The sequence below is a fragment of the Pagrus pagrus genome (assembly GCF_965226575.1).
Source record: "Pagrus pagrus genome assembly, chromosome: 4".
Classification (NCBI taxonomy): Eukaryota; Metazoa; Chordata; class Actinopteri; order Spariformes; family Sparidae; genus Pagrus; species Pagrus pagrus.
Window position 1 is genome coordinate 10,763,289 of NC_140188.1, and position 26,482 is coordinate 10,789,770.

Below are 26,482 nucleotides of genomic sequence, written 5' to 3' on the forward strand. Positions count from 1 at the left end.
TGATATCGTTAATTAGGAAAAAAGTGTTGGTGACTGAGAAGTTGGAGCTGTGCAGCCTGTCACCTGCAGCCCATTGTGGCTGCTCTATCTTGTCCTATTACTGTGTGCAATATTTCAAACTGGTCGGCTGTCAACAAATGGTAAAAACGACCGTTGTTTTGCTCTACAGACGCTGTTTTGATGACATCGTGGTAAGTGTGAAACTCACTGAGATACACATTGAACTATCTGTGACTATTTCATAATAACAGTCAACTTGTTTTTTGACAGTTACATGCTTTTAATGTGAAGAAATTGGACTGCATTAGCATTAATCCCATTCAGCGCTGTACAGATATTGAGCTTCCTTTCTTGTAAAATGTTCAGTGTAACTGGTAACACCCACAACCAGTGGGAACCTTTCTTCACTGTGGAATCAATATTGTAGAATTGAGTTACCAAGTTTGAAATCAAAGCCTCCATCTGCTCATCTCTAGGGATGGGACCAAAAAAGATATTCTCGTGAACACAGTAAAAACACATAAGTTGATCATGGTGAATTTCCTTTATCGGGATAATTGTTAATATCCTCACGTGAATGATTTGAAAAAGTTGCTCACTAACATACACTCCTCTATATATTTCTGTATCATTTCAAATATTACAAGGATTAAGCTGGCATCTTTCCAGTAATTACAAAATCCTAAGCTTGCTGACACCAGCAATGGTATCCCCCAGAAAAAAAAGTTAAATCAAATGTGTGGCAATGTATTCCACACCTCCGGTTTGCACTTCCATCTCCAATTCTCTTTCAATGTTCAAGTGATTTAGGTGTGTTGTATTGACATGTTAGGAGTACTAAGCAACGTTTTATGATTATCGAGATCATATGAAGAATTGCAATTATTTGTCCTGGTTATTCGTGACATGAAATGTTCATACCGTCTCATGCCTACGCATCGCCTTACTGAATTTTTCAGAACCTTTCTGACTTAATACAGAATATGCAGCACTGAAAATGAGTAGGTAGGTGTTACAGCTCAGAGTCTTATCAAGCAGACGGTTATGAAACAATAGAAACAGCAATACTGTTACCTGCAGTCTGAGACGTTCTGTAGGAACTAACCTCCTATGCATGATCAATGAACTTACCGTACATGACATTAAACTTGGATTTAATGATGGTGAACATTTAAACATTTTTTGGTGCATTATTGATATTAAATTGCTCAATAGGACAAAAGTAAACCATCAGGCTTTTCTGGTAGAGCTGTAAAAAAATGAATTTAAAGATGAAGATGAATTTAAAGTTAGAAAGTGAAGCAAACAACAGCCTCAGCTGTGTTTTGACCCTACTATTTTAATCAATTGCAATTTCAAAACAGCCAATAATAACTCAGTGCTGATTACACAAGTGGCCAGCTTCCCGCAAAAAATAACCCACTAATGTGACCTCACAGACTGAGGAATAGGCTGCATTTCTGCTGGCACGAGGCAGTGTCTGCCTCTTGGAGAATCTATATGCATAGTATCTCTTTCTATCTAACTAACCAGACAACTGGCATCATTAAATGCCTTCAGTTCAATTCATCTTTCTGATCTGTACGTGCAGTGCATCTCCCCCCTGGAAAATCCTTGCCAGCCATATCAGAATAAAACCCTTTGATCATAACACAAGCGTCATCTGTGCTTCACTAAGACGCTCATTTGTTTTATCCTATTTAAAATTAGTTATGCTTTATTAGTCCCTTTGGGGAAATTTGTCCCTTCAATGTTACCCATCCTGACCATTTAGGAGCATGGGGTAGCAACAATGCAGCGCCTGGGGATGAACTACAGTTCTGAGGCCAGGGCCTTGGTCATGGGCAATAGAGGGAGTATAAGAATAACTAATGTGCATGTCTTTGGGGTTGGAAACCAGAACACCCAGAGGAAAACCATGCAAACACAAAGAGAACATTTAAAAAACTCTACATTGTTAACTGCGACAGCTGTGCTAACCACATTCACATAAAAAAAAAGTGCTATAATCTGTAACATTTCTGCATTGAAATGTCTAAAAACTAGCAGAGCTTTGTAATATATCTTTTAAATCGTGGTCTTACATTATCATAAATGTTTCAACAATGTTATTTTATTCAAGGTTACAGCACGTTTCATTTGGTCGCCTGTCACTATGACTTCTGAGAGAGTCAAACGGTGACCAAGCAAGTCGGCAAATATGACTAAACATAACGTGAAACACTTGAAAACATTACCTCATCGTTGAAGATTTCTGTCTGAGTCACATAGATTGTCATTGGCAATGGTGTGGTTGCTCAACAATGAAGCAAGCACTTTTCATGATCCCACACTACTTGGGTCTTTTGTTTCGTTTTGATTGAGAGACCCCTAGTGGCAGAAACTAAATGTTGAGCGTTTAGGAGTGTGCAGCTGATTTTATGAGCTGCTTGAAATAAACTTAAAGACATTGTTAGATTAAAAATTTGATCTCTATTCTAAATGTATCACTTTAGAGCATTTTGCTTAACATATTGGTGCTCGGGGCTCAGGCTCTAAATTCTCCTCTCAGACTTGTTACACTTAAAGCTTTCAATAAAGGATGTCAGATTTCTTTGATGGTCGGCAAATGCCTCTCTAGCCCTCCAGACAAGGGCATGCTTGGTACTCTGGTAGCATGTTCCTGTTATTCAAGGCCATCCCTGATGTCCCTCATTAATCCATGCCACATCTAATTGTGCTAAGCCATAACAGCAGGCCATTTGCATTCTTAAGCAACAGCGCTGAGCTCTTCAACAATTTTTCCAGTTGTTGTTGACTAATTGGAGATGCTTCTGACAGGCTAGAAGAGGATGAGTAAAATTAGTAAAGCTTTTGACACAAACTCACGCTGGTTCAGCTGTGAGGAGCATATCAATAATAAAGTTGTCATATTTAGATTGACATTTGTTAAAGACATTCATGAGAATCAGACACCTTTAAAGGTCCAATTTGTAAGATGGCTGCGTCAGTATTTGACGAGTTGGGAATGAAGACTCAACAATCAACTATCTTACAAATTGCACCTTTAAAGGGTAACTCCACCAATTGTACTCATTAAGGTCTGTTTACATGTATTTGAGATAACCACCACTTACATAAAAAAAAGGTAGTATAATGTCTTTTTGTGGCTGATAAATGTGGCTCCAGTGATGTCATTCAGTGGCTAAGTTGCATTGTGGGTAATATAGGCACCAGGTTTTGAAAAGGAAGAAAAGTGATAAATAAAGGTGATATCTTTGATCATTTGTTGCTAAACTGTCCATAATGAGTACAACAGTGCTGTAGGAGAGCAATGTAGACCAGTGGACTGCTTTTCAGAACCTGGTGCCTATATTACCCACAATGTAACATAGCCACGAGTGATATCACTTGAGGGAATTTATCAGATTGCATGCAGCTTCCTCTGAGGCCACACAAGGCTTTATACTATGTAAGATACAAAGCCTTTCCAACATGCATCGACAGGTGGGTAAGCAGGTGGGTCGCTGGACTTGGGGCTTGAGGGGGATAAAGTTTAAGCAGAAGGGCAGTTGAGGTCAGTCCACCTTAAGAAGTATGCTGTTGTGTGTTATCTTTCAGTCAGCGAAATGCTGTGATGCACTGATTTAGCACTTTGGGTGAGTCAACCAATTCATACTGACTAGACAATCAATGACTCATGAACAACCTGTTACTACACCTGCTAGGCAAATCTGTTCATGTTTACTGTTTACATGATTAATACCAGCTTATCCTCTCTACAGCTCCATTGCACAGTCAAGAAAAACATAGCATCAAAATCCAATGCACTTCATCGCACCACGTACAGTTATCTACATGTAAGAACAACAAAAGCAGACCTTTTCAGGAGCAAAAGACTTTCATTTAAAAGCACTAATTGGAAAGCTGGGACTTGCATTCCCCCCGTGTTCTTGATATAGCTGTCAGTACAAAAGAGCACGGAAAGCCCAAGGTTGTGTTTTGCATTCTCTGAGACAGACTGACTAGGCGTGGTCTGTCCTCACAACGGCTCCACTGAGGGCGACAGATGGCACACAGGCACCTTATGACACAACATGAGCCTCCACACACACACCTTGTTGGCCAATCAGCGGCTGGACTGTAAAAATAGACACTGGGTCGGGGCTAGCCTCCAGAGAGTTGGCTACTCTATTCCTCAGGGCTAAGATTCTCTGGAGACATCTACGGAGAGCCAAGACTACCGCCATTAATCCAGGCACTTTAAAACACGGCTGTGATGAATTAGAAAGGGGTAATGCCTTTTTTTCGGATTTTATGGCTGCTCATTATACATGTAATAGGACGTGCCAGTTTCAGCTAAGTGACGGGGACTAATGTCATTACCAGTGGACATACATGGATTTAACGAGGGTCATATTTACCTTCAGTGGTTTTCAGTTATTTTTTTATTGATGATTACTGCTGGATCTCATTTGTCTGACCTTCAGATAATAAGAGACAGTCAAGACAGCTGATTACTAGGAATTCACCTGCCCTCAAATTCATTAAATTCAGTCTGAGGTAGATCCAAGGCTGTATACGCTGCACGTTTGAGCTGCAGTTCGTTTAATGTTCTGCTACAAATCCTGGGAGCTCCACTACTGGAATAAATTTGTCAGGAGCATAAAAAAAAAACCTGGGGAATTCAGGAGAAGAAGAGAGTCCATTTAAGAGAAAGTCCAGTCATGCTTTTTTCTTTTCTTTTCTTTTTTTAAAAATGGGAGAATGAACTCAATGGGGGAATGCTTTTAGTGGAAGTTTCTCCTTATACATACAACGTATAAAACTCTTAAATAAAGTTGACACCAACAGCAAAAGGATACCACAAAAGCAGACAGTGCACAAATGCAACAGGGATATTAAAAACATTTTAGGGCTGCACAATTAATTGAAATATTATAGCAATATGGCAAATGAATGAATGAAGCATTGTGGTGCTACAAGGATGCCTCAGCCTGCAAATCATATTCACCAGATGTAAGGGAACAGGGTTGTTTGGTATAGACCCCAGTAAAAATCACATCATCTATCTTTTTAAACAATATCTGTGAAATGAAATACAAAAATGACCATTCCCACTAAAATGGTGACTCATATCCCTCTTGCACTACCTGTAACAGTAATCACAATATGATATTTATTGCATACTGGTCTGTCCTAAAACATTTCTTAAACACAGGCTGAATGTCTGGCTCCTCAATTCTAGTTGTACATCTAGATATTACTATGGCTTCTTTTCCAGTGACGTGACAGCTGACATTTTCAAAATCACAAATGTATTAGCTTTATCAGTTACACTTTCAGTTCCCTCTATATGATTGATATATGATTTCTAAAAGCAAGATCTACAAAGTAAAAGAAAATTCAGAATCAGTTTACATGAGAAATTCGCTTTGACCTTGAAATGATAGCGTGACATTAACATCTTTCTACAATCATCTATTAACAAAAAATGCATGTATAACACTGGCTTCAAAAGTATTCATATTAGATCAAGCCATCACATCCATTTGTGAAGTATCCTTCAGGAGTACTACACTACACTTATTAGTACTTCAACTCGCGTAGCCAGTGCCTACACTTTTTTCATTCTTCCCACTCTGTATGTGGATGGTACTCAGCAGGTATTAGTCTACTGATGGCAACAAAGACTCACAGTCCCAGACTATCAAAGGTGCACATAAACAGATTCCCTTAAAAACACCGTAGTCCAATTATTCAGTGTAAGTAAACACAGCATGCATTTCACCTCTTTACTCTTGCCACTTGTTTAGAGTAGCGACTCTCCTCCGGTTATTTGAACAAGAGTTCTTTGAGATGCGAGCAGACTAACCATAGTTGCCTCAGCGCACAGCATACTGCCGTTGTGTGAAAGCATGTCAGCCTATAAGTGAATAAATATTCACAACCGAAGGCAATGCAGCAGCTCCAAGATGAGGCCCTCCAATCATGATGTCTCATGTTGCAAAAGAATTTCAGCAGTACATTCCTCCAAGCTAATTTTCTAATTAAGTTCAATGAGAAAATTAGCTTGAAAACAGGGTTGCATATTGTGCACAACACATCATAATGTCGGGATTTGGACAGATACTGCGGATACTGCAGACCAACTGGAATTAAAATGCTTATTATATACTTCTTGAGTGGTGTACTGTCCTCAAATGACTCGATAAATCACTACAGAAACATTAATCTTAGATCTAAGAGGGCACTCCCTTAGACACATACAGTAGATTTACATATATCCACTCACAACATTTATTTAAGAACTAGACAACACACTAGACAAAAAGATTGAAACAATGTATACAAAAACAATAGGATTAATAGAAGTTCCAAGTAGAGCTTTTACAGTACTTGTCGAAATTTAAACACTTGTTCGAACATTGGGGCAAAAAGCTCATGTGCAAACTGTAATGACCTCTTCAAAATCAAAATTTAGTCTTGCTTGACCAATCGAATGCCCGATCAGTAAATTACGATGTGGTTTGCAATGGAAATAGAGGACGCTAGCGGGCAAAGCCATAAAAATAGACACTGGGTCGGGGCTAGCCTCCACAGAGTTGGCTACTTTACTCCTCAGGGCTAAGATTCTCCAGAGAGCCACGACTATCACCATTAATCCAGACCCTTTAAAACACAGTTGTGATGAATTAGTATGGCGTAACGCCATATTTCAGATTTTATGGCCGCTCATTATACATGTAATAGGACGTGCCAGTTTCAGTTAAGTGGCTTGGGACAAATTTCTTACCAGTGGACATACATGGATTTAAGGTAAAGTCAAATTTACCTTAGTTAGCTTGCTATCCAAGTGAGGCATCAGAGGCACCACAGGCGAGCGAATCAACATCAATTGTACAACTTCATATGACTGCAAACTATTCGGCAAAACTTGTTTTCAGCCTAACCTGACGTACCAGATGGTTATTACACAGAAACATGTGGAAAAGAGCAGCTAGAAACTGTTTCACTTTCAAAAAATACTTGGTAAGTAATCGGACAAATCGGTCTATCATATTCAAACGATTTGTGTATCATTTCAAATTCGTGGAAGAAGTGACAGCCCTAGTTCCACAAATACAGTTATAGAAAAAAAAAGAATACATTTTTTAAAAAAAGACACTGGATGCTTACATCTAACTAAGCCTCCACATCAATATACCAGAAACGCTGTGGGAACACATATTGAAGACAAATAATATGAGTGCCACAACAGCTGATGTCAAATGTCTCTAATGCTCCAGCACGGTGGCTTCCATCTACAAGTGAAACTGCGCACTGACCCTGTTCAGTCAAAATGTGTTTTAACTGCGTGTTACTGTAGCCACTCAGGCAGAGAGAGCAGCCATGTGCTGTCATAAGGCAGAGTACAGCCCTTTCGCAGGCACATCCCCTCTCCCCACCTAATGGTGGTTGTTGTGAAGAAATCTCCAGTGGGAGTAGGTATGCAAGGCACCAGTATGCCATTGAGAATACTTTGGATGATTACTGTTTGCTAACAGCATACATGCCACACAGTCACTTATCTTTCAGATCAAAGGCATAGAGAATTAATAAAGAATGGCAGTAATGCTATATAAAATATGTTTTACAAAACCTCCTTATGCTTTGAAATGACTGTAGCACTGAAATGACTGGATACCATAAAATATCTGCAAGGAAAAGGGTGAGAGCACTTTGAAAGCCTGCCATAGTTTCTGGTGAGTAAATCATATGTACTAGCTTACTACATTGTGAGCATTTTGGCCACAACCTTGAACATGAATCTACTTCAACTGCTTCAAATTTGCAGCTTTGTAGCTTTCAGTAAATACTACCTCCAATTAAAGTAACAATAAAAGTAACTGCAGTGGTTCTTCATAGATACCCTGTCTCTTAGGGATGAAAGGAGCACAAATTCGATCATACACAATTCTCAAACAAAACTTGTGCCTTTTTTCTTCAATTTTTTTTTAAGTAACTGCTTCCAAATTTTTGTAAGCCTGCTATGCCACTACCTACTCAATGGGAAGAATTTTTCAGTACTTACACAGCCTTACAAAGTGATTGCAGGAATGTCACAAGCCAGTAGCTCATGAATCTGTCAGTGCAAAATGGATGCAATACAACAGACAATCATCGGCCACTACTACTGGTGAATTTCATCTTATTTACCAACGGCAGTCAACAAGGCGAGCATCAGCTAATACCAATGTTTGGCCAATAAATTGGTACATCCCTACTGTCCCTATATTGGCCCAGTCATTATAACCGGTGATGTGAATTTCATAGTTTCATTTGCTTCAGAGGGCCTGTCATCTGCCTTTGCACTCTATGACATCCATGGAAAAGATGCACAATGGGGTTCATGACACATCCGGCTTCTCCTGGCAAAGAGAGTAAGACTGCTTTGAGGCAGTGGAAGTCTGTGTGTCATACTGAGAGGAGATCCTTTGGGGAGGAGCGTGAGTGACATGGTAAAAAAGAGCAAGACAGACAAGATGCCAAACACACAGCGTGCACAAAAAGTTAAGATTCAAAGATTTGTATTCTATGCAAAGTTTTGTTTGGATATTGCATTTTCGATCTGCTCCTTTCAAGAAAACCAATGCAAGTCCCTGGTTTGACAAAGTGCTACATTGAGCTTAAAATACAACCACTATGAATTAACCTTGCATGTCCTCTCTTGTCCTTCATCTCCTTTTATCTTCTCACTCTCCATTGCACACTATCTTAACCAGGAATGACCATCATTAAGATTTTAGTACTCAAAAGGCAGTATTGATGTCAGTGCCAGTATCAATACCAATACTTACAGAGAAGGGGTGAGCCAAACCCATTGTAACAATTTGTTGTCTGTATAATTCATTAAATCTCAGATTTAAGACCTGGATAATCAATTATATATGGAATTTGTCATATTATCTCAGAGGTTAATATTGCCTTTACAGATAATTTATCTGTATAGAGCAGATTGGGTTCATGCAGATTAGGTTCATGATATTTAGAGATTCTATAATTAATAATCATAATCAACAATTTAATGAGCCTTTTAACTTTTTTTTTTTTTTTTTTTTTTTTTTACAATACTACAGAAAGGTTGAAATGTTACACATTTTACAATCCACATAATTTTAAGATTCCAGCCGATGTCTAAATAATAAATAAAAACCTTTTAACATCATCATCATTTCATAGTGATAAGAGTCTGTTCTGTTCACAGCATCGAAACCAAACCAATGATGGATAGAACAAGACATGCCTCGCTGTGTTGCATCTCCAAGCTTTCTCCTTTGGTTTGGTGCAGTCACCGAGGGCACCGGACAAACACTTGATAATTTATGAGAGTCATCTGTTCAGTCAGCCAAAAATAAGTGCATGGAGGCTTGCACATATGGAATAGAAATATGAGGAATTTCACCTGTTTTGTGGTTCTCAGGTATGGGAAATTAATTTTTAAACAACCTCCTTGAACTTTCTTATGTCAAGTATTTATTTTTAGAACAATTATTAAAAAATGTTCCCTATTTTGTTTCTTACAATTTTGCAAAGTCCATTTTCCTTTGCCATTGAGTGTAACCATAGCATCTGGCTGTAGAGAGCTGCAGACAGAAATGACCAACGATGTGCTTCATGTGTAGAGCATTATGTATGGGAGGTTTACAGTATCCCTCCTAACCAACCAAAAGGGGTTGTTAGTTTCCCCAGCTTTCCACCTGCAAAAAACGCAGCTGTGTTTGTGGGAATGCACAAACAAGTCTGAGTCGAACCCTATACTTTAGAATATTTATTAAGTTGGGCCTTATGATGTGTGAGTTTCTACTTTGCTGTCACATCTGTCAGATACTGTAGCCAAATTGGGGAACAAATTTGGAACTGAAGTGTGTTAGTCATGCAGTGCGACAGCGTGGGAGATCTGTCGATCAAAGCTAAGACACCCTATTACAGAAGAAGAATCTTTATTTGTCACATACAATCAATCTTTAATTGTCATATACGTAGTGAAGCTCTGCAACTATCCATTAAACCCATCTCTCGGGGACCAGCCCAATATGCCATATTGATGGTGGAAGAAAACCAGCACCCGGAGGAAACATACTACATGCAAATTCCACACAGAAAGGCCCTGTCACAGCCGGGAATCAAACTCAGGACCTTCTTGCTGTGAGGCAGCAGTGCCAACCACTGAGGCACCATGTTATTAGGTCGCAATATCACACAGTGTGAGACAGACACCTTGCAGAGAACCTTTATCTTTGAATCAATACCCAAAGCTTGTAACCAAGGTGAGGGCTAACCAGTAAACTGTTGAGTGCAGTGACGCCAAACTTGCATCATGTCAGCATCACCAAACATGGTGCTTTGATATCCTGTCTGTAAGCATCATACACTGGAAAGGGGACAAGTCAACCCTTCTCAGAAATCCAATGCCAACACCTACTGCGCTTGAGTTTGTGCCAAGAATACAATCAGAGTTTGAGGTTACGGGGAATGAATTACTTTCCCACACCCTATATTACACGGGAAACGCTGTGTTACAAAGGTCTTTCCCTTAATAATCTGTCCTTGGGTTAAAAGCTGGCCAACTGTTCCACACAAAGGTGAATCTGAGGTTTAACTATAGGCCAGAGTTAATTCCCCACAGCTTAGTTTAGGGTTTCAAGAGGGACTAAATAGTGCCATTACACAGTAGTGGGAAAACACCCCAGAAATGGGGATGTGGTGGTGTGACAGTCCAAGCGCACCATAACCTAGCCAGGCACTATCCAAACAGCCTTCAGCCCTTCAGAACAAATCTTGTCCACCGCTGCCACTCTACCACTGAGGAGTTAACTGTAGTACTCCAGTGACCTCTGACTCAGAGATGGACTCTAATCCCCTCGAATCCTCCGGCTGCACCTCCTGTCCAGTGGGTGTGTCTGCTTGGTTCAGGCATTCTGCTAAGTGCTGCGTTTAACTCTCGATGAAATTGCCTGTTAATGTTAGCAATCCAGTGCCCTCAATGAAAACACCTTCAAATTATCATTTATAGCTTCTCCAAATTCCTTCCACATCCAGGCTTCAGTGGTTACATCTGATTGGTTGAGCTGTGTGAAAAGAGATGTGGTCTGTGGTAGATAGTGTGAATCTCTCTGTGTGTTACACCCTCCCGGTGAAGCTACTCTCTGTCAAAAATTAAAAAAAGAAAAAAGTTGTCGTGACTCCATGTGTATTAGAGGGAAATACATGACTGAAGATGTTCCAGTTAGCAGTTAAATACACCTCGGTCTGAAGGGAACTGGCTGGCAAAAAAGGGGGAAAAGAGACATGTAAAAAATATTAATGTCACTATGCCATCTGTTACAGTTAAATCAACAAGCACAATATTTCTCCAGGTGCTGCAGAGGGAGGAGATGGTGTAATGTACTCAGCATTACTCATTCATTATGCATTGGGATCAATCAACAAAGGCCTGCATGTGCTGTCCAGATACAAAAGGTCAAAGTAGATGTTTAAATATCAGATTGTCCTTCGTCTTAATCGTCACCTTGGCAGAATGTAGGGCTGCAACTAACGATTATTCTCATTGATTGATCTTTTGATTATTTTCTTGATTAATTGGTTGGTTGTTTGGTCTATAAAATGTCAGAAAATGGTTAGAAATGTCAATCATTGTTTCCAAAAGCCCAATCTGACGTCCATGTCTTGTTTTGTCCACAAACCTAAAATCAGTTTACTGTCCTAGAGGAATAAAGAAACCAGAAAATCTACACATTTGAAGAGCTACAATTAAATTATCAACATATAGTTGACAGCTAATCAAAAAATGACCATTACAGCTCTAGTATAATGTTCAAATTTTAATGGGAAAAAAACCCTGGACAGCAGATTATTATGATAGTCTATTATTAAGTAGTCAGTAGTTTTAAAGGCTATAGGAATTCATCAGAAAACTCAACTGTTCACTGTCTGATGGGCTAAATGCAGCAATAACAACAATAAATGTATGCAAAGAGCTGTGAAAACATTTCACAACATTTCATATTTAACAAACTATGTAAAATGATCCTTGCACTCGTATTCAGATTTTGCTACATAATTAACAGAGGTGCCATGTTGCCATGTAGGTTTCTTTCTATCTTTGGACATTCCTATTACATAATTTTAGATTACTCTGCATGACTGAGGATGAAATGAGGTTAATTCCCATTCCCAGTGATATCACTTTCTAAATTTTTCTTTTCCTTCTAGTCCTCCATAAATCCTAATACTGTGACATGTACCCATAAAATATGATCAACTTGGGAATAATGTGACACTTAAATGATCTCTGTAGTTGTAGGCTAATGTATTTTTATGATAAGGTGATTATTATGAATTATATTTCCATGAGTAGTCAAATTTTCTATGAATAGAGAGTCTAAAGTTTGCAGTTTGTATGCAAAACGAGAGGGTCATCAGTGCAGGATTACATACCAAATGCTTCCACTTCTTTGCATTAGCTCAGACAAATCTTTTCACATGTAAAAATGGTAAATGGGTTATACTTGAGAGACCGTTAAAATACTTCTGCAGTCTACCCAAGTGTAGCCTATCTGTGGAAATCACTGACATCTTTTCAAAGTGGATCCTGCATGTTGAATGGATCAGAAACAGCTATAGTTGCTATTGCTCCCCTGGAGATAGTGCCTTCTTAGTGTGATCTAATTACAGATAAAAAATAACAGCTTTTTTGCTGAATGAGTGTCATTTCACTGCTTTAATGATTGAATTTTACTACAGACTAATATTAATGCATGTCATGACTTTGTGTGGAAAATAGGTATCTCTAAGTTGCCAGGCAATGACTAAGCCAGTAAAGAAGTATAATGTTAGACAGGGTGACATACTATGGTGACTGCATAAAAAGAAAAGCCTGCGGCATAGCGATCCAAATTTCCCCTGCTCTCTGCATGGTGATGTATCCTATAGTGTTTCAGTAATGAATGCACCATGATGTGCATGGATGCATGAGAACACACACACACTGCTTCCCTTCACACTACATAAAAGAAGTTGAGAGCTAAATCCTAGCCAACAGCAAATTGCTTTATTACAGTAAGGCAAGGCATGGACTCATTTTCTAAAGTCAGACATACTGTAAGCTTGCTTTCAGGAGTTTGCCTTGAGAAGACTCATCTGTGTTTCATGTAAATTAGTAGTCAGTTCCTTCCAGGATGTACAGTGACATTACTGTAAGATCAAATCCTCTTTCAGGGGCTACATGAGCCACAGCCAAGGCTGTGATGACTTAGGCCCAATCCCAATACACCCCTCTCCCCCACCACTTAGCCCTATGCTTCTGTTTTGCACGATTACGCCTAGGGGTAGGATGTCCCAATTCTTGTTGCAATAGAGGGGTAGTGTGTTAGGGCTACTGCAAATGTAGGTTTTTCAAATCAAGTCGAGGGTAATGAGAAGAGTGACGTTTCAATGTATTATTTCCTTTATAACAAGCATGAAATAATCACTACTAGTCTGCCAATGTCTTGTCAGCTAGCTAGCAAACGTTACATTGCTATTCCTTATTATTGCATGACACTTCCGCATTTTGACTTTTTTCAATGTTTCTGCAGTTAGCACCACTCCTCTAATATCAGCCCAGAGTGGCAGGATGGGAGCATGCATTGCTAAAGTTAGCCTACAAAGCACAGCAAGTTGGTAGGTAATGACACAGTTCTTTATCTGAAGACTTGATTGACATGACGTTGTGAAGGAATTGCAAGCATCCATGCTTTCTATCTCCATCAGATAATTGGCAAATGGCACTGTGATAATATCAGAATAGCCACAGTAACACAAGAGATATCACCGTAGCGGAGGAGGAGATGGCATAATGTTGGAAGGTCTGGTAGCCAACATAAATGCAATCAACGACAACTGATGACGTATGAGGGTCTCATAGGGTTGCCCCATTTCATAAGGGGAGATTTTTAGCGCTACCCATGTAACTCTGTTCTGAGGGGCAAGGGGGCACTAGAAAATAATCGAATTGAGCATGTTGGGTCACAGCAGTCCTGTCTTTCCCTTTGTCTCTCAAATAAAACAATAAGAAACATTAGAAGGGCCAAAAGAGTGCCAGAGATGCTTTCAGTTTCTAAGAGAAAAGGGAAATCAGTCTTTGTTTGCAAGTGAATAGCCTAGAGAGAAAAGATGATACATTCTGGAGTGTGCACCAAGCATTTACATGGCTGAAGGTGACTGGTCAAGGAAAATGAAAATCAAAAAGAAAACAGCCATGTGGAAATGGCTCAAGGTTGTTTTCACCTCCCACCATCAAGAGCAGATTGCAGCCTGAGCTAGAGACCAAATTGCAAAATCTTTTTGCCAAACATAAACTCAGCTGTTTCCAACATCTCCTGCTTAAAGCATTACTCGAGTGCTTAAGATGAACAATCGGGAGTGTCAAGCAGTCTCTGCTGTACCTAGCAGATAATTAATACTTTGACAAAGTCTGTAACATCCTGTCATAGGCTCCTTTTGTCCCACAGAGGAAATGCTTCAAAGAGGAGAAAAGTCATGTAATGCCTAAAGGTTTGCCAATCTAGGGTTACATGTCCACAGGGATCCTGCACTCACAGTGCTGGCCTCGTTTTCTTTTAATTTGATGAATGACAAGGACACACTGTTCTAATTTCCTGATAGCTCTGACATCTTAGCATGTTCATACTATGATTTGAAGTAAGAAGGATTGTAATCTTTAGCTAAAAGGCAATGTCTTTGAAGCAGGTTTTTTTAGTGCTCCTGTAACTACACAAAAAACGCAACAAGATCTGTCCCAAGCTTCTCTTTTCAGCACTGCTGCTGAGCTGTTTTGTAGTCTCAAATTAAACCTGATTAATATAAATCCTGAATATAAAAACTCAAATCTCAGAGGAATGACATAAGGATACTACCACCACCGAGGCTAATCACCAAAAATACAACTACTAAACCCCATAGCCTGGTCCTCCTCTGTGAGCAAACCCTTAGGAAAGGATGTTTATGCTCCTACCACAGTGCTTCACGGGGTCACGTGCAAGTGTAATGTCATCTTTTTAGCATCCTTGGGCAATGCATCTCCTCTCAACTCTCTCAGACCTGGATCTGTCTGATCCACTCCCCATCACTAAAGAGTCAAGTAGTCCTAGCTGGAACAAAATCACAGTCATTCTCTTGCTTCTGCTCCCTAATAATGGGCAAAAACCGTAGGCTCTGTAAGATCTTTTTCATGATATGCAGGAGAGAAGTCGACAGTCTGATTTATAGAGAATGGACACTTCACTGCTTGTTTCACGGTTAAGATAACATTTGAATTTGTTGAAATCACTAGTCTGAAAAGATACAATACCTAAAACATGCACAGCTGACAGTTGTTTCCCAGATATTGCCTTCCAATCCAGTAGTTTTCTTTTTCCATCATCAGCTTCTTTCTGAAACGAATTCTGGTTCAATAAACATCCTCTAAAGCTTAGCGATGGCCTGTCAGGAGATACTCTGTTCTTGGCGGGTTTAGTTATTTGATAAGACAAAACAAAAATCACAGAAAATGGGGGTGAAAAGATACGCTAGGCCATTGCCTGCTTTGGCTGGATCTCCCTGATGGCCCATTCTCCAAACGGGTGTCTATCTGACTTTAATATGATTTCACAGAGATCTTCTCAACACTCAAAGTCGAAGTCTGGAAATGCATTTGACAGTACCATCACCGTTGCTGATTTGCTAAGAGATTACTACTTGTCCTCACACCAAAACACCTGCTTTCTATGGCGGTTTTAATCAAAGGCTGAAACAATTTTTGCATCACTGGTCTGATAAAGCTTCAGCAGCCCCATGGCATACCAAGCCATGATCATATGAAGCTCTGAAAGGATGAACTGAAATAAAATTTTATTGAAAACAATTTTGATAATCAGTTAATTGTTTGAGTCATTCAAAAAGCAAACATTTCAAACGTTTGCTGCCTTCAGCTTGCTTTTCTGTGAATCTGTAAATCTGCTAATAGTTGTCAAAAAAAGCACTTTGAATAAATTGACTGAGGCAAAGAGAAATTCAATAATTTAAGAGACTAAATAATCGATTGGGTAATCAAGACAAGAGAAATAAAGAGATTAATTGCCATTTGCCAATAAGAATAAACTATTAGAAGCAGCCTTAATCATAGGCATTTTCAAGGCAGCCACTCTGCTACGACCATGTTGAACCAAGACATTATTGGTCTCATTAGGGCAAGGAAACACTATAAAGGTCTCTACACTTAATAGGGTTTTGTAATTGTGTAAACTGATTGGCTGTGGTCATGCAGGCGACTGAAGAGAAGCTGTAATATTTGAAAAGCCTTGCCATTTCTTTTTTAAAGGGAGAGAAATCTATTTTGGTGGACCTCACAAAGAAAGACTGCTGGCAGTACACGATGTGCACACACTATTCTGAATTCTAAAATAATCGCTTTATCAAGTTGGAGATGCCGGACTGGCAGCCATTGCTTTTGGCAGTGTTGAATTCCATCCTCAAGAAGCTAAGTCAGACGTAAGGAAGTCTGGAGCTTTGGTAAGGCGGCCTGCAGTCAGCTATGCCTGCAGGCAGCCACGCTTCCATCTTGATTTGTAAATGGAGCAGCATGGAGCTACGTCATCACTCCCACGTGATCTGACTGATGATGTAACACGGGCTAAGTGAAACAATCCTACTGTAAACTAGAGAGCCACATTTTGCAGTTCAAGGGAGCCATATGGTAAGATGCAGAGTTGCAATTCATTCATCAAACGCACAGGTTGAGGACATTTGGAACTCATCTCTTATCTTGGCTGGTTTGCTTCGTTTCTTGCTCTCTCTCTCTCTGATTTCTGGAGGCCATATTTCATATTCTGTCAAAAATGCAGCCTTGAAATTCTCCCACATTCCAGTTATCAGTTTGAGGAGGATCAATTAATAATTATGTCAAGAGGCTCAACAGGCCCATAGAGCATGCAGCCAGAGCCAGAGAAGAAAGGGGAAGAGAGAGACGGCTAATCCCTCCCCAATCTCACTTCAGACAAAAATACTGCAACTATTCCGTATAATCATCTATGAAAAGATTACAAATGCCTTTGGTTTACTTTCACCTACAAAAGTGACATTTAGAAAAGTACTACTTCTGACATTTATGCAGAACACTGCAAACACTATAAATGTAGATTCAATAACAGAATAAAAACAAACATAGTTATCTTAGCTTCAGTGATGGTGCATGAGTTATGTGAGAAAGTGATCCGTTTAATAAAAGGTCTAGAATAACACAGTCGTATCTCTGTTATATTCATCTAACTGTATCATCATTAACTCTACACTGTCCACTTTCTATTTTACATAATTGAACATTTAAGGCAGCGCTTCAAAGCTTGCCACCCCAAATTCCCTACTTCCTTTCCTAATTAAAGTATATACAGTTAAATTGGCCGGGCTGATACAGCGACGGAGACATGATAAGAGAGGAGACAAACCACTTTAAGCAGTCTGAATAGAAAAGTCTGTTATTCCAGAGTTGGCAGTTGTGTGACACATATGCCGTCCCTTCCCACATAAAAGACAATTGTCTGCTTTACAATAGTCAAACCGGGAACCATATAAGCCAATCGTGATGTGAGCACACAATTAAGATTCAGAACAGTTTAAACCACTTTGAAGCAGCCAGAGACGTACATCTAATAAGCATAGAAGAGGAGCAGCCACAGATGTCCTTCTAATAAGCATGGAAGAGGAGGATATCCCGCTAATGCACAGGATTACCAAGAAGGTTATCAAAACATTAGACATTAAACTCGCATTTGTTCAAGTGCTCTGGTGGGGTGAGCTGACGCAGTCACGTCATGGCACTCCGGATAAAAGAACTTGGTGCCATGGACCTGTGGGAAAAAAAATGTTTTGACCTTAATTTGGGGAAAAGTCACAGATCTTTTCAAGCATTTTTTAATCAGACTTGACTGGTGATTCTATACATGCGGTTTTTATGTTTCCGATGAACACTGAAAGCAAAGTTATGGCTCTCTTCCCATTCATTCAGATAGGGGCCTGGTCTTGTTAGCCTGAAATAACTCCCCGGGGGTGTTGCCAAGATGGCTGCCAAGTGGCGAGACCTGCCTAAAAGGACTTGTTTACATACCATTTGCACAGTTCTGTTACATCTCAGACATACACTACCTCATTCAGTAGAAGTTTGTACAATGTTGTTATTCTCTGTTTCTCTGTAGTTAATGCATACAGTACCATGAATGTACCTACAGTATGTGCACTGCCCCTTGGTGAAGACGCAGCCCCCCTTTGGTTTAAAACATGTGCATGCACATTTGGTCATGACAATCATGTTGAAGTGAATTGAAGTGATACATGATATATATATATATATATATATATATATATATATATATATATATATATATATATCTTATGTCTGCAAATTTCTAGAAACGGTGTCAATATAAAATTGACTGTCCGAAGTTTCTTTTTCCAACTACATAATGCTTCATTCAAGAGATACTTGGTAACAATTCTTTAAAAAAAAAGAATTTGGGAGCCTAAAATTTCTGTGTAAAAATGTATACTGGCAAAAACATCATCTCATTTTTAGAAACCCCTAATATTGATATCAGCCTGAAAAATCCATTATGGATGGCTAAATAGTGTAACTGGTTAATATGCATTACAAGATCCTTCTTTAGTCACGTAACTCTAGTCCTCGTTTCTCCTGGCTTCAGATGTTCTGAAATCATTACAAATTACATCAAAACTTAAAAAGATGTCCTCTCTAAAACAGAACAGAGGATTTCCGGAGGCCATCCCTGCTCAATTTATCCCCCTATCATTTTTTACATCTTGCCTAATTCTTCCATTAAATGAACGTGTATAACAACATGGTGTGTTTAAGTGTAATTGGAGGTAGATTGGTAACAAAATTACCAGAACGAATGTGTGAAATTCATTAGAGTACGCTTACATTAAGTGATGACTGAAACCAATCACAAGGGTCTGGCAAATTTTCATTTCCAGATAAAATGTTCCAATAAACCCAGGAGAAATTTCATCACCATCACAATGCAGCGAGGGCTCCACTCCCTCTGCGTTTTCCTCCCATGCCTGAGGAACACCCCTGCACATATTGGATTGTACATAAAGGATTAAAAGGCTATCCCACGAAAACCCTGATCCTGAGCGTAGCTGAGAGTACTACTCCAACCATAAGCGCCTCACATGTCAAATTACTGATTTTAATCAGAAAAAAATGGGCGTGCAAGGGCTATTAAAAATGTAATTTGACACAAAACTCCCTCAATTAGACTTACATAACACACATTTTATCAACTTAGAGGATCTCGTTTCAAAGCCTTTATCGTGGCATCAGATTACATAACAGATGATTCAGAGTAGAAGTTGTGCTTGCTGTGCATGAGAGTGCCAGAGAGACCAAACACAAACCAACACGGTCCCTTGCTTGGAAGACCCTTTTGATGCACTGTATGCATGCAAGCATCTATTGTTAATAGCCCCACCGCACCTGCACACACTGACAGGTGCATTTGAATAAGCCACGTGTTTTATTTATTTATTTTTATTTATTTATTTGCATAATGTAGCTTTAACTGAGAGACCGTGACTCAACCCACACGGCTGTTTATGTGTGTGCATGTATGTGTGTGAATGTGTGTGTGTGTGTGTGTGTGTGTGTGTGTTTGGAGCCCAGAATCACTCTCCATCAACAACAAACACGTCCCATCCAAGCTGAGACCAAACACGACTGTTAAACGGAGGGAAAGGATTTGATTAGAAACCACAAACTATCCACATTTTCTTTTCCCTTTTCAACAGATAATTTCAAAACCCCTTATCCCTTCTTGAGCATCATGTTTTATTTAATGTACAATAACGCTAAGTCAGCGCACGGGCTGGTCACGCAAAGAGCAGCCCGGGGAGTGTGTGTGTCCAGAGACAATGGCACCCAGGCGGGCTGTCTTTAGTTAAAACACACATCACCCTGCTCGCCACTAAGCTAATTAGCAGCAGGCGCAGTACCGTTACCGTTGCACCTGCTCCACAGAGCGCCTGCGGGCGGAGGGAGAGGGGACGACCGGGGGAGGCGAGTGGATGCCTTCGGTCCTGACCACTGTTAAAGGGTACGTTTGTGACGGGATATCGAAACAGAAACATGTCAATAAGTGCTGAAAAAGAGACTCTTACCTGCGCAGCCCACAAGAAGCGAGGCTAGAAAAATATCCCTTAACTGGACCATCGCAACTCCCCGAGTAACGTGAACGTTAAGCGGCGTAGCTAACGTTTAATCTCCGCTCGGTCCCTCACGGTGTTGCCCTCGGGTTTTCCTGCCTATCTTAGCAACTGTTCATCCTAATCTATTTATTTCTGAGCTGGTCGGTGATAACTGTCAGCGGCAGCGGCGGCAGCAGCAGTGTCGTGGATGACAAGCAGCGGCCAGAGATTAGCAGTGATGATGAGCGCCAGTGCTCTGTTCAAAGTCTGACTGACAAGCAGAGCCTGCTCACACACGGAGATCAGTCCGCGCAGGCGGACTAAAGAAGCTGCTGTTAAATAGTGCGCGGGGCTCAACGGAAAGCAGCGTGACGGGGAAACCCCTGTGATAATTATGATAATGCAGAGAATAAAACAGTTAGGGGTGTTATATCTGTTTCAAAATACACTAAAATAGATGATAGAAATATTGAAGGCGTTTACCTTAGAGCTCTATATGTTTTCTGTGATAAGAATGGATAGCTGATATTTATGGATAAAATGGCTCTAGAGTCTAAACAAAGATATACAAGATTAATATTTTAGTTTTCCTAAGAATATAGTGCATGCACAAAGGCCCTTACATCTCTGTATTTATGTACAGATAGGCTATATTATTCTTTTATACCCGTACAGATGGGTATAGTAGGCTACAGCCTTGTTGTGTTGTGTTGTGTTGTGTTGTGTTGTGTTGTGTTGTGTGAAATCATCACAACATCCACACATATTTGTCCATTACCTGTGTACATCCTGTTCTTGTATGCCCATAACTGGTCCCCTGATACATTTACTACATTACTGCACAACCTGCGCAGGCCTACATATAATTTATTCATTTCATCACAACTGTTTGCCAGTCTATTTGTATCGATTACATATATATAATATGTTTTTTTGTGAACAATTTTTATTAATTCATATTGACAGATGTAGACATAAACAGATATAAAATAAAATAATAAAATAAATAAAATAATTTAACTTAAATTGATCCCTTGATATCATACATATATACAGTATTGCCAGCAATACAGTTGTGAAATCAATATACATGGATAACATGGATATACATATTTACCTTAACGTAGTTGGCATGTATACTCAAGCCAGAGCAGATACATGCCTGCATCTGCATGTACATATCTAAATCCATACACATACACAACATATGTATATATGTTGTGTGATTATCTTTTCTTATAAATTTTGTATGACATTTGTTGAAGGGAGACTGAGAACTAAGAATTTAATTCCCAACGAATGTTTCACTGTAATTAATGTGCATATGGCAATTAAAGTACTTTTATGAAGTGTGTATGAGCAGCGGTGGAAGAAGTACTCCGATCTATTAAGGAAAAGTAGCAACATCAAACTGTGGAAATATTCTCTTATGATTCCTGAATTCAAAATCTTATCAGCATCAAAATATCAAACAGTTAAAGTACTAGTTATGCGGAATGGCCCATTTCAGATTAATATACTGTATATTATTATGATAATCAATGCATTCATTCAAACATCATCATTTATTTGTTGCTTATATTTGCTATCATTAATCTGAGTATGAAAACTAATTTATGACATCAAATAAATGTGATGGAGTAGAAGTCTAAAAGAGCATGTAAATACCCAAATAAAGTACAAGTACCTAGATTAAATGATTAACCGATTGACTAACCGATTGATTTAGGAAGTTATCTGCAGATTAACTGATAATGTAAATAATTGTTAGTTACATGTTGCCAGGTTGTGAAAAAGATCTCTTTGAATGTGACCACTTGCCTTTTGGAAAACAATTTGTTGAGCATTTATTAATGGATTATCAACACTTAGACTATTACACTATATTAGACTATTACCCACTTGAATGGAATGAAAAGCTAATAAAAGGGATTTTTTTTAAAGCTGGCAGCCATACTATGTGCTTATTAATACTTTATAAGTGATCTACAAAGCTTTAGTAAATTATTTATAATTAATTAAGTGGCACACAGTATTGTTTAACCGCTAGCACCAATGACATCAGGTTCATAGCAAGGATTAGAAAAGGGTCATGATGCAACCCATGAATCAAAAGAAAAAAATTTTATGCACCAAATTAACTCAGTTTTGTCTCATATAATCATACAATATGCAATGTAGTGAAACTTGTAATTTGCATCCAATCCATCCCTGAGGAGCAGTGGGCAACCAACGTACAGCGCCCAGGGACCAACTCCAGATCTAAGCCGGTGCCTTGGTCAAGGGCACTGACCGGAGAATTACCCTAATATAGGTTAACATGTTTTGATGGTGGGAGAAATGGGGGCACCCGGAGGAAACCCATGCAAACACGTGGAGCACATGCAAAACTCCACACATAAAGGAATTGAGCTCAGGCAACAGTACTAACCACTGCGCCACCATGCTGCATTTATTTGTTCATTTAACTGATCGGTTATGTTTTCTCCTTCAAAAACCAGCACAAGCAATTTTCTTTATAACTCTAGAATGGAAACTCATTAAACCCCCCACATTCGTGACCACTGTGCCCTCAATGGAAGCTACAGCCTTGACGACAACTCTAATAATACATTCTGTTCACTATAAAAATCAATTTCATCATTTCATTAATGGATTATCAAGGGCAGCAGTTAGATTTCTTTTTAAGGTGCAATATGCAAGAATTGACCACCTCTCAAATTCACACTCCTGAACAAATGAGGAGCAGCATATCACCGGAGTAACCGCTAACTGCTGCTAACCAGTTGCTGCAGCAATTAGTCAGTTAGCTCAGTTAGGCTTGCAGTTAGTGGTCAGAGTGCTATTATGAGAAATGATGGGCCAGGGCTTCACATGCTAACTTCAGAAGATATCTCTGTAACTAAAATCCTAACATATTGTACCTTTAATGTGTATATGTTAAAAAAAATCTTGTAAATGTATTAATTTATACACGGCCTGTGAAGTACCATCACTGATTTTCAGATCCAGATCACAGATCGAGTGTTATTTAGTCTGATCTGCAATTTATAACAAAATGCTGTCAAGAGTCCAACATTATTTTTCAGGAACAGCATGTAGAATTAAAAAAAAATGCATAAACAAAAACCACTCTCAAAACCTCTTCATATTTTTGTGCTACACTGCTGTGAGTCAAATAACTCCCCCTGACCACCCTTAACCCCACCATTGACCAAAGAGAGCCTTATGCAACGCACTTTTATTCAGGCTGTAAAGTGAATGGTACCTGAGAGAACAGAGATGCAAGGGAAGAGGATGCTGTTTGCTTGCACAGCAGGGATGAACCATAGCATTTGGCACCCCGAGAGGGCGGTTTGCCTTTGATTTGCTCTGCTGGCCGGCAGAGCGAGGCGATGGGCCAAAATTTAATAAACTCAAATCAATCTGTGGAGCGGCTGAAAATGCATTGTGGTCGAATCCTGCACATTTGCAGGAACCCATCCTTCTACAGCAATTTCCTCCAAGCATACCACCACAGGGAGTGTGGCCCCCAAAAATGTTCACAGGCACTCCTTTACTCACTCCGTCTTTAAACCAATCATCCACTGAGAAGTGACTAGAGAAAGCAGGGTGGAAAAGGGTGGTAGTGATGTAGCAGGGTGGGTTCAGGGTACTGCCGAGGGAGAGAAGGGGGAGGTTTGACTGGCGTTTGTGCCTCAGCATCAGTGATAGAGAAAGTATGACTCAGCTGATGACTCATACATATAAATGCCCTCGGAAATATACTGTAGTGTTTTATTCAGTGTGCACTGAGGTTGAAAAGCTGATGTGGCTCGTTTTTATTTTTGGGTTATCTTGTTAGTGTAGCTGCTCATAACATTTAAATTTCCAAGAAAAATTTCAAGCAGTTTCTTTTAAGGGATGAAAACGAGCATAAATGTATAAATCCTTCCGCTCAAGCAATTATTTATGGTTATTAAATCTCACAGGTCCCGTCAGCCAAATTCCCTGGTTGTAATTAATAAGAGGCTTAACTGGAGACATCATTTTCAATTAGGAAACTGACAAAATCTTATCAGCTGAAAAAAATCAGTACAGCAGAATAATAGAGTTTGTTTTTTTTAAAAGCTGCTACAAGGAACTTCCATTTGTGTCGATTCTGGCGCCCCCTGTGGAGAAAAGCAGTACGGGTACCACTGCCTCCTCTCTTAGAGAGCTTCATCTTGCTAGCATTGCAAGGCAAGTTTATTTATATAACACCTTTCAGACACAAGGCAATTCAAAATTCAGAAGGTTAGCATGACATAGGAGCACAGACAAACACTGAATGCAGACAAAGGTGACTGCAAAAAACAAAGCAAACAAAAAATACTGGGATAAATTTGCAATATGCATGTCAGAAAGAGTTTATGGTAGTCTGTGTGTGTAGGTGTGACTGTGTGTGTGTGACTGTGTGTGTGTGTGTGTGTGTGTGTGTGTGTGGGTGTGTGTGTGTGTGTGTGTGTGTGTGTGTGTTGGGGAGCAATAAGTGGGAGTAATCTAAATACATCCAGGAGGGGAATAGGGAAAACAAGTAGGTAGAATATATAAAAGTCAGAAGAAACAAAACAAGCAAAAGAAAAATAAATCCATAGAGATAAAGTAAACTGCATTTATAGGACAATAAAAACAAAAGCAAGCAAATTAATTAAAAATGATCAAGTAGAAGTTGTGTTTCCATTTTATTTTTTTGTTTTTGTTTTGAAAGCGCGTGAAAGAAAGACGCAGCATATTTTACACACAGCTGTTTGCAGACTGCACGACAGTGTGGTAATGCATTTGTGACTATGTCAAATTAATAAATGTAATATGACGATGGTGAAACAAAGTTAACTCTGTTTTAGTCGTATGGCCAGACTACAGAGCAGCTTCTTTCCTCAGGCTGTGAGGATCCTCAATTCACCCTCAGCACTCTGCCATGAAAGAGCCGCTGACAGGCATTATTAAGATGAACTATAATAACTACATAGAAGCAGCCAATCTTTGCTTTGATCGTCTTGTTTGCTCATGTAGGTCATAAAGAAGCATCAATATTAGATTGAGACCAGTTTCATCACCAGTTAAAACTCCTTGTAGTAAATTTAACTTTACAGTAGAGCCTTATTTCTAGTAATCTCGTCTTCTGTGTGGCAGTATAGCTTGGACTGCCACATACCCTAATCTTCCTCATAAAAACTAACTTTGCAAAGAAAAAACTGTCCTGACGTATCCCCCATGAGCCATCAACTCAATTTTTCTCAAACCGAATGTGCTGTCCATCTGAGGTAAAGCACACATAACACGCTTTTTCATCTACTCAAATCCCCCACAGTCACTTTAAGCACTTTGCCACGATCTATTTATTTATCATGTTCAAGCACATACAGTCTTAATGGTAATAGTGCTAGACTGTAAACGACATTAATCCTCGTTTGTTTCATTCCCCTCCGTTTACAGAGAGACTGTACAGTCATTTTTTGAAAAACATGTACAACCCTGTGAAACTTCAAACGTTCGTTTCATTACCCGACAGGCTGCCTGAAGTTATTTTGTGCTCTCAATCTCTCTGTTTCTCTCTGTGCTGTGTATCTCCCCCTCTCTCCTGCCTCCTCTCGTCCTCTTTCACCCATCAGAGTCATGACCACACATGCATACTCTCGAGAGCTCACGCCTACATGCACACTCACACGTGCAGCACATTTGCATCTACGTTTGTGTTAATCACCGCTGTTTCTTAATATTTTCTTGTTCCTATGAATTATTAAGTCTATCTCTATCATTTGATGTGTCCACGTTGGCCATACAGTTAGATATTTCCCTCAGAGGATACATGTGCACATCCTCCACTGTAGGAGGTTTTAAAATAGCTTCTCTTACCTCCTCCACTACTAGAGCAACATACAATACTGCTATGAACATTTCAATGTTTCTGGGTCAAGGGAGAGAAGTAGAGGTCAGCTGTGCAGGGAGGGGCATGCATACCACATGTTCGGTGGATATCGGGGTGACTAACGAGAAAAACAGGAAAGTTGTGATGACAGGTTAGTGTTGTTTTGAGAAGATCGTCTCCATCTTGCAGAGTCTTGCAGTGTATATCACATAATCAATGTCAAATCAGGCGAAAGAAAATGAAAAACACACTGTGGTGTTATTTATGGATCAGCGGGCTGGTAGGATGCGGCATCACGGAGAAAACAGCAGATTTGAATCAAGCTTTATTGTTCTGTCGCTGCGTGTATTTCTT

At 39.5% G+C, this 26,482-nt stretch overlaps 1 protein-coding gene across 6 annotated transcripts in view; it reads right to left on the reverse strand.

Moving 5' to 3' along the window:
* ncam1b (neural cell adhesion molecule 1b) overlaps positions 1-20,511 on the reverse strand; it is an 82,675-nt gene extending 62,164 nt beyond the window's left edge. For 4 of the 6 annotated variants that reach the window (XM_084350832.1, XM_084350830.1, XM_084350829.1 and 1 more), the window contains exon 1: positions 20,212-20,511. In XM_084350832.1, the coding sequence (XP_084206958.1) occupies positions 20,212-20,263 (52 nt within the window). In that variant the 5' untranslated portion in view covers positions 20,264-20,511. The remainder of the gene's footprint in view (positions 1-20,211) is intronic. The other 2 variants (XM_084350831.1, XM_084350834.1) reach the window with 1 other exon arrangement.
* Between the last annotated feature and the right edge of the window lie 5,971 nt (positions 20,512-26,482).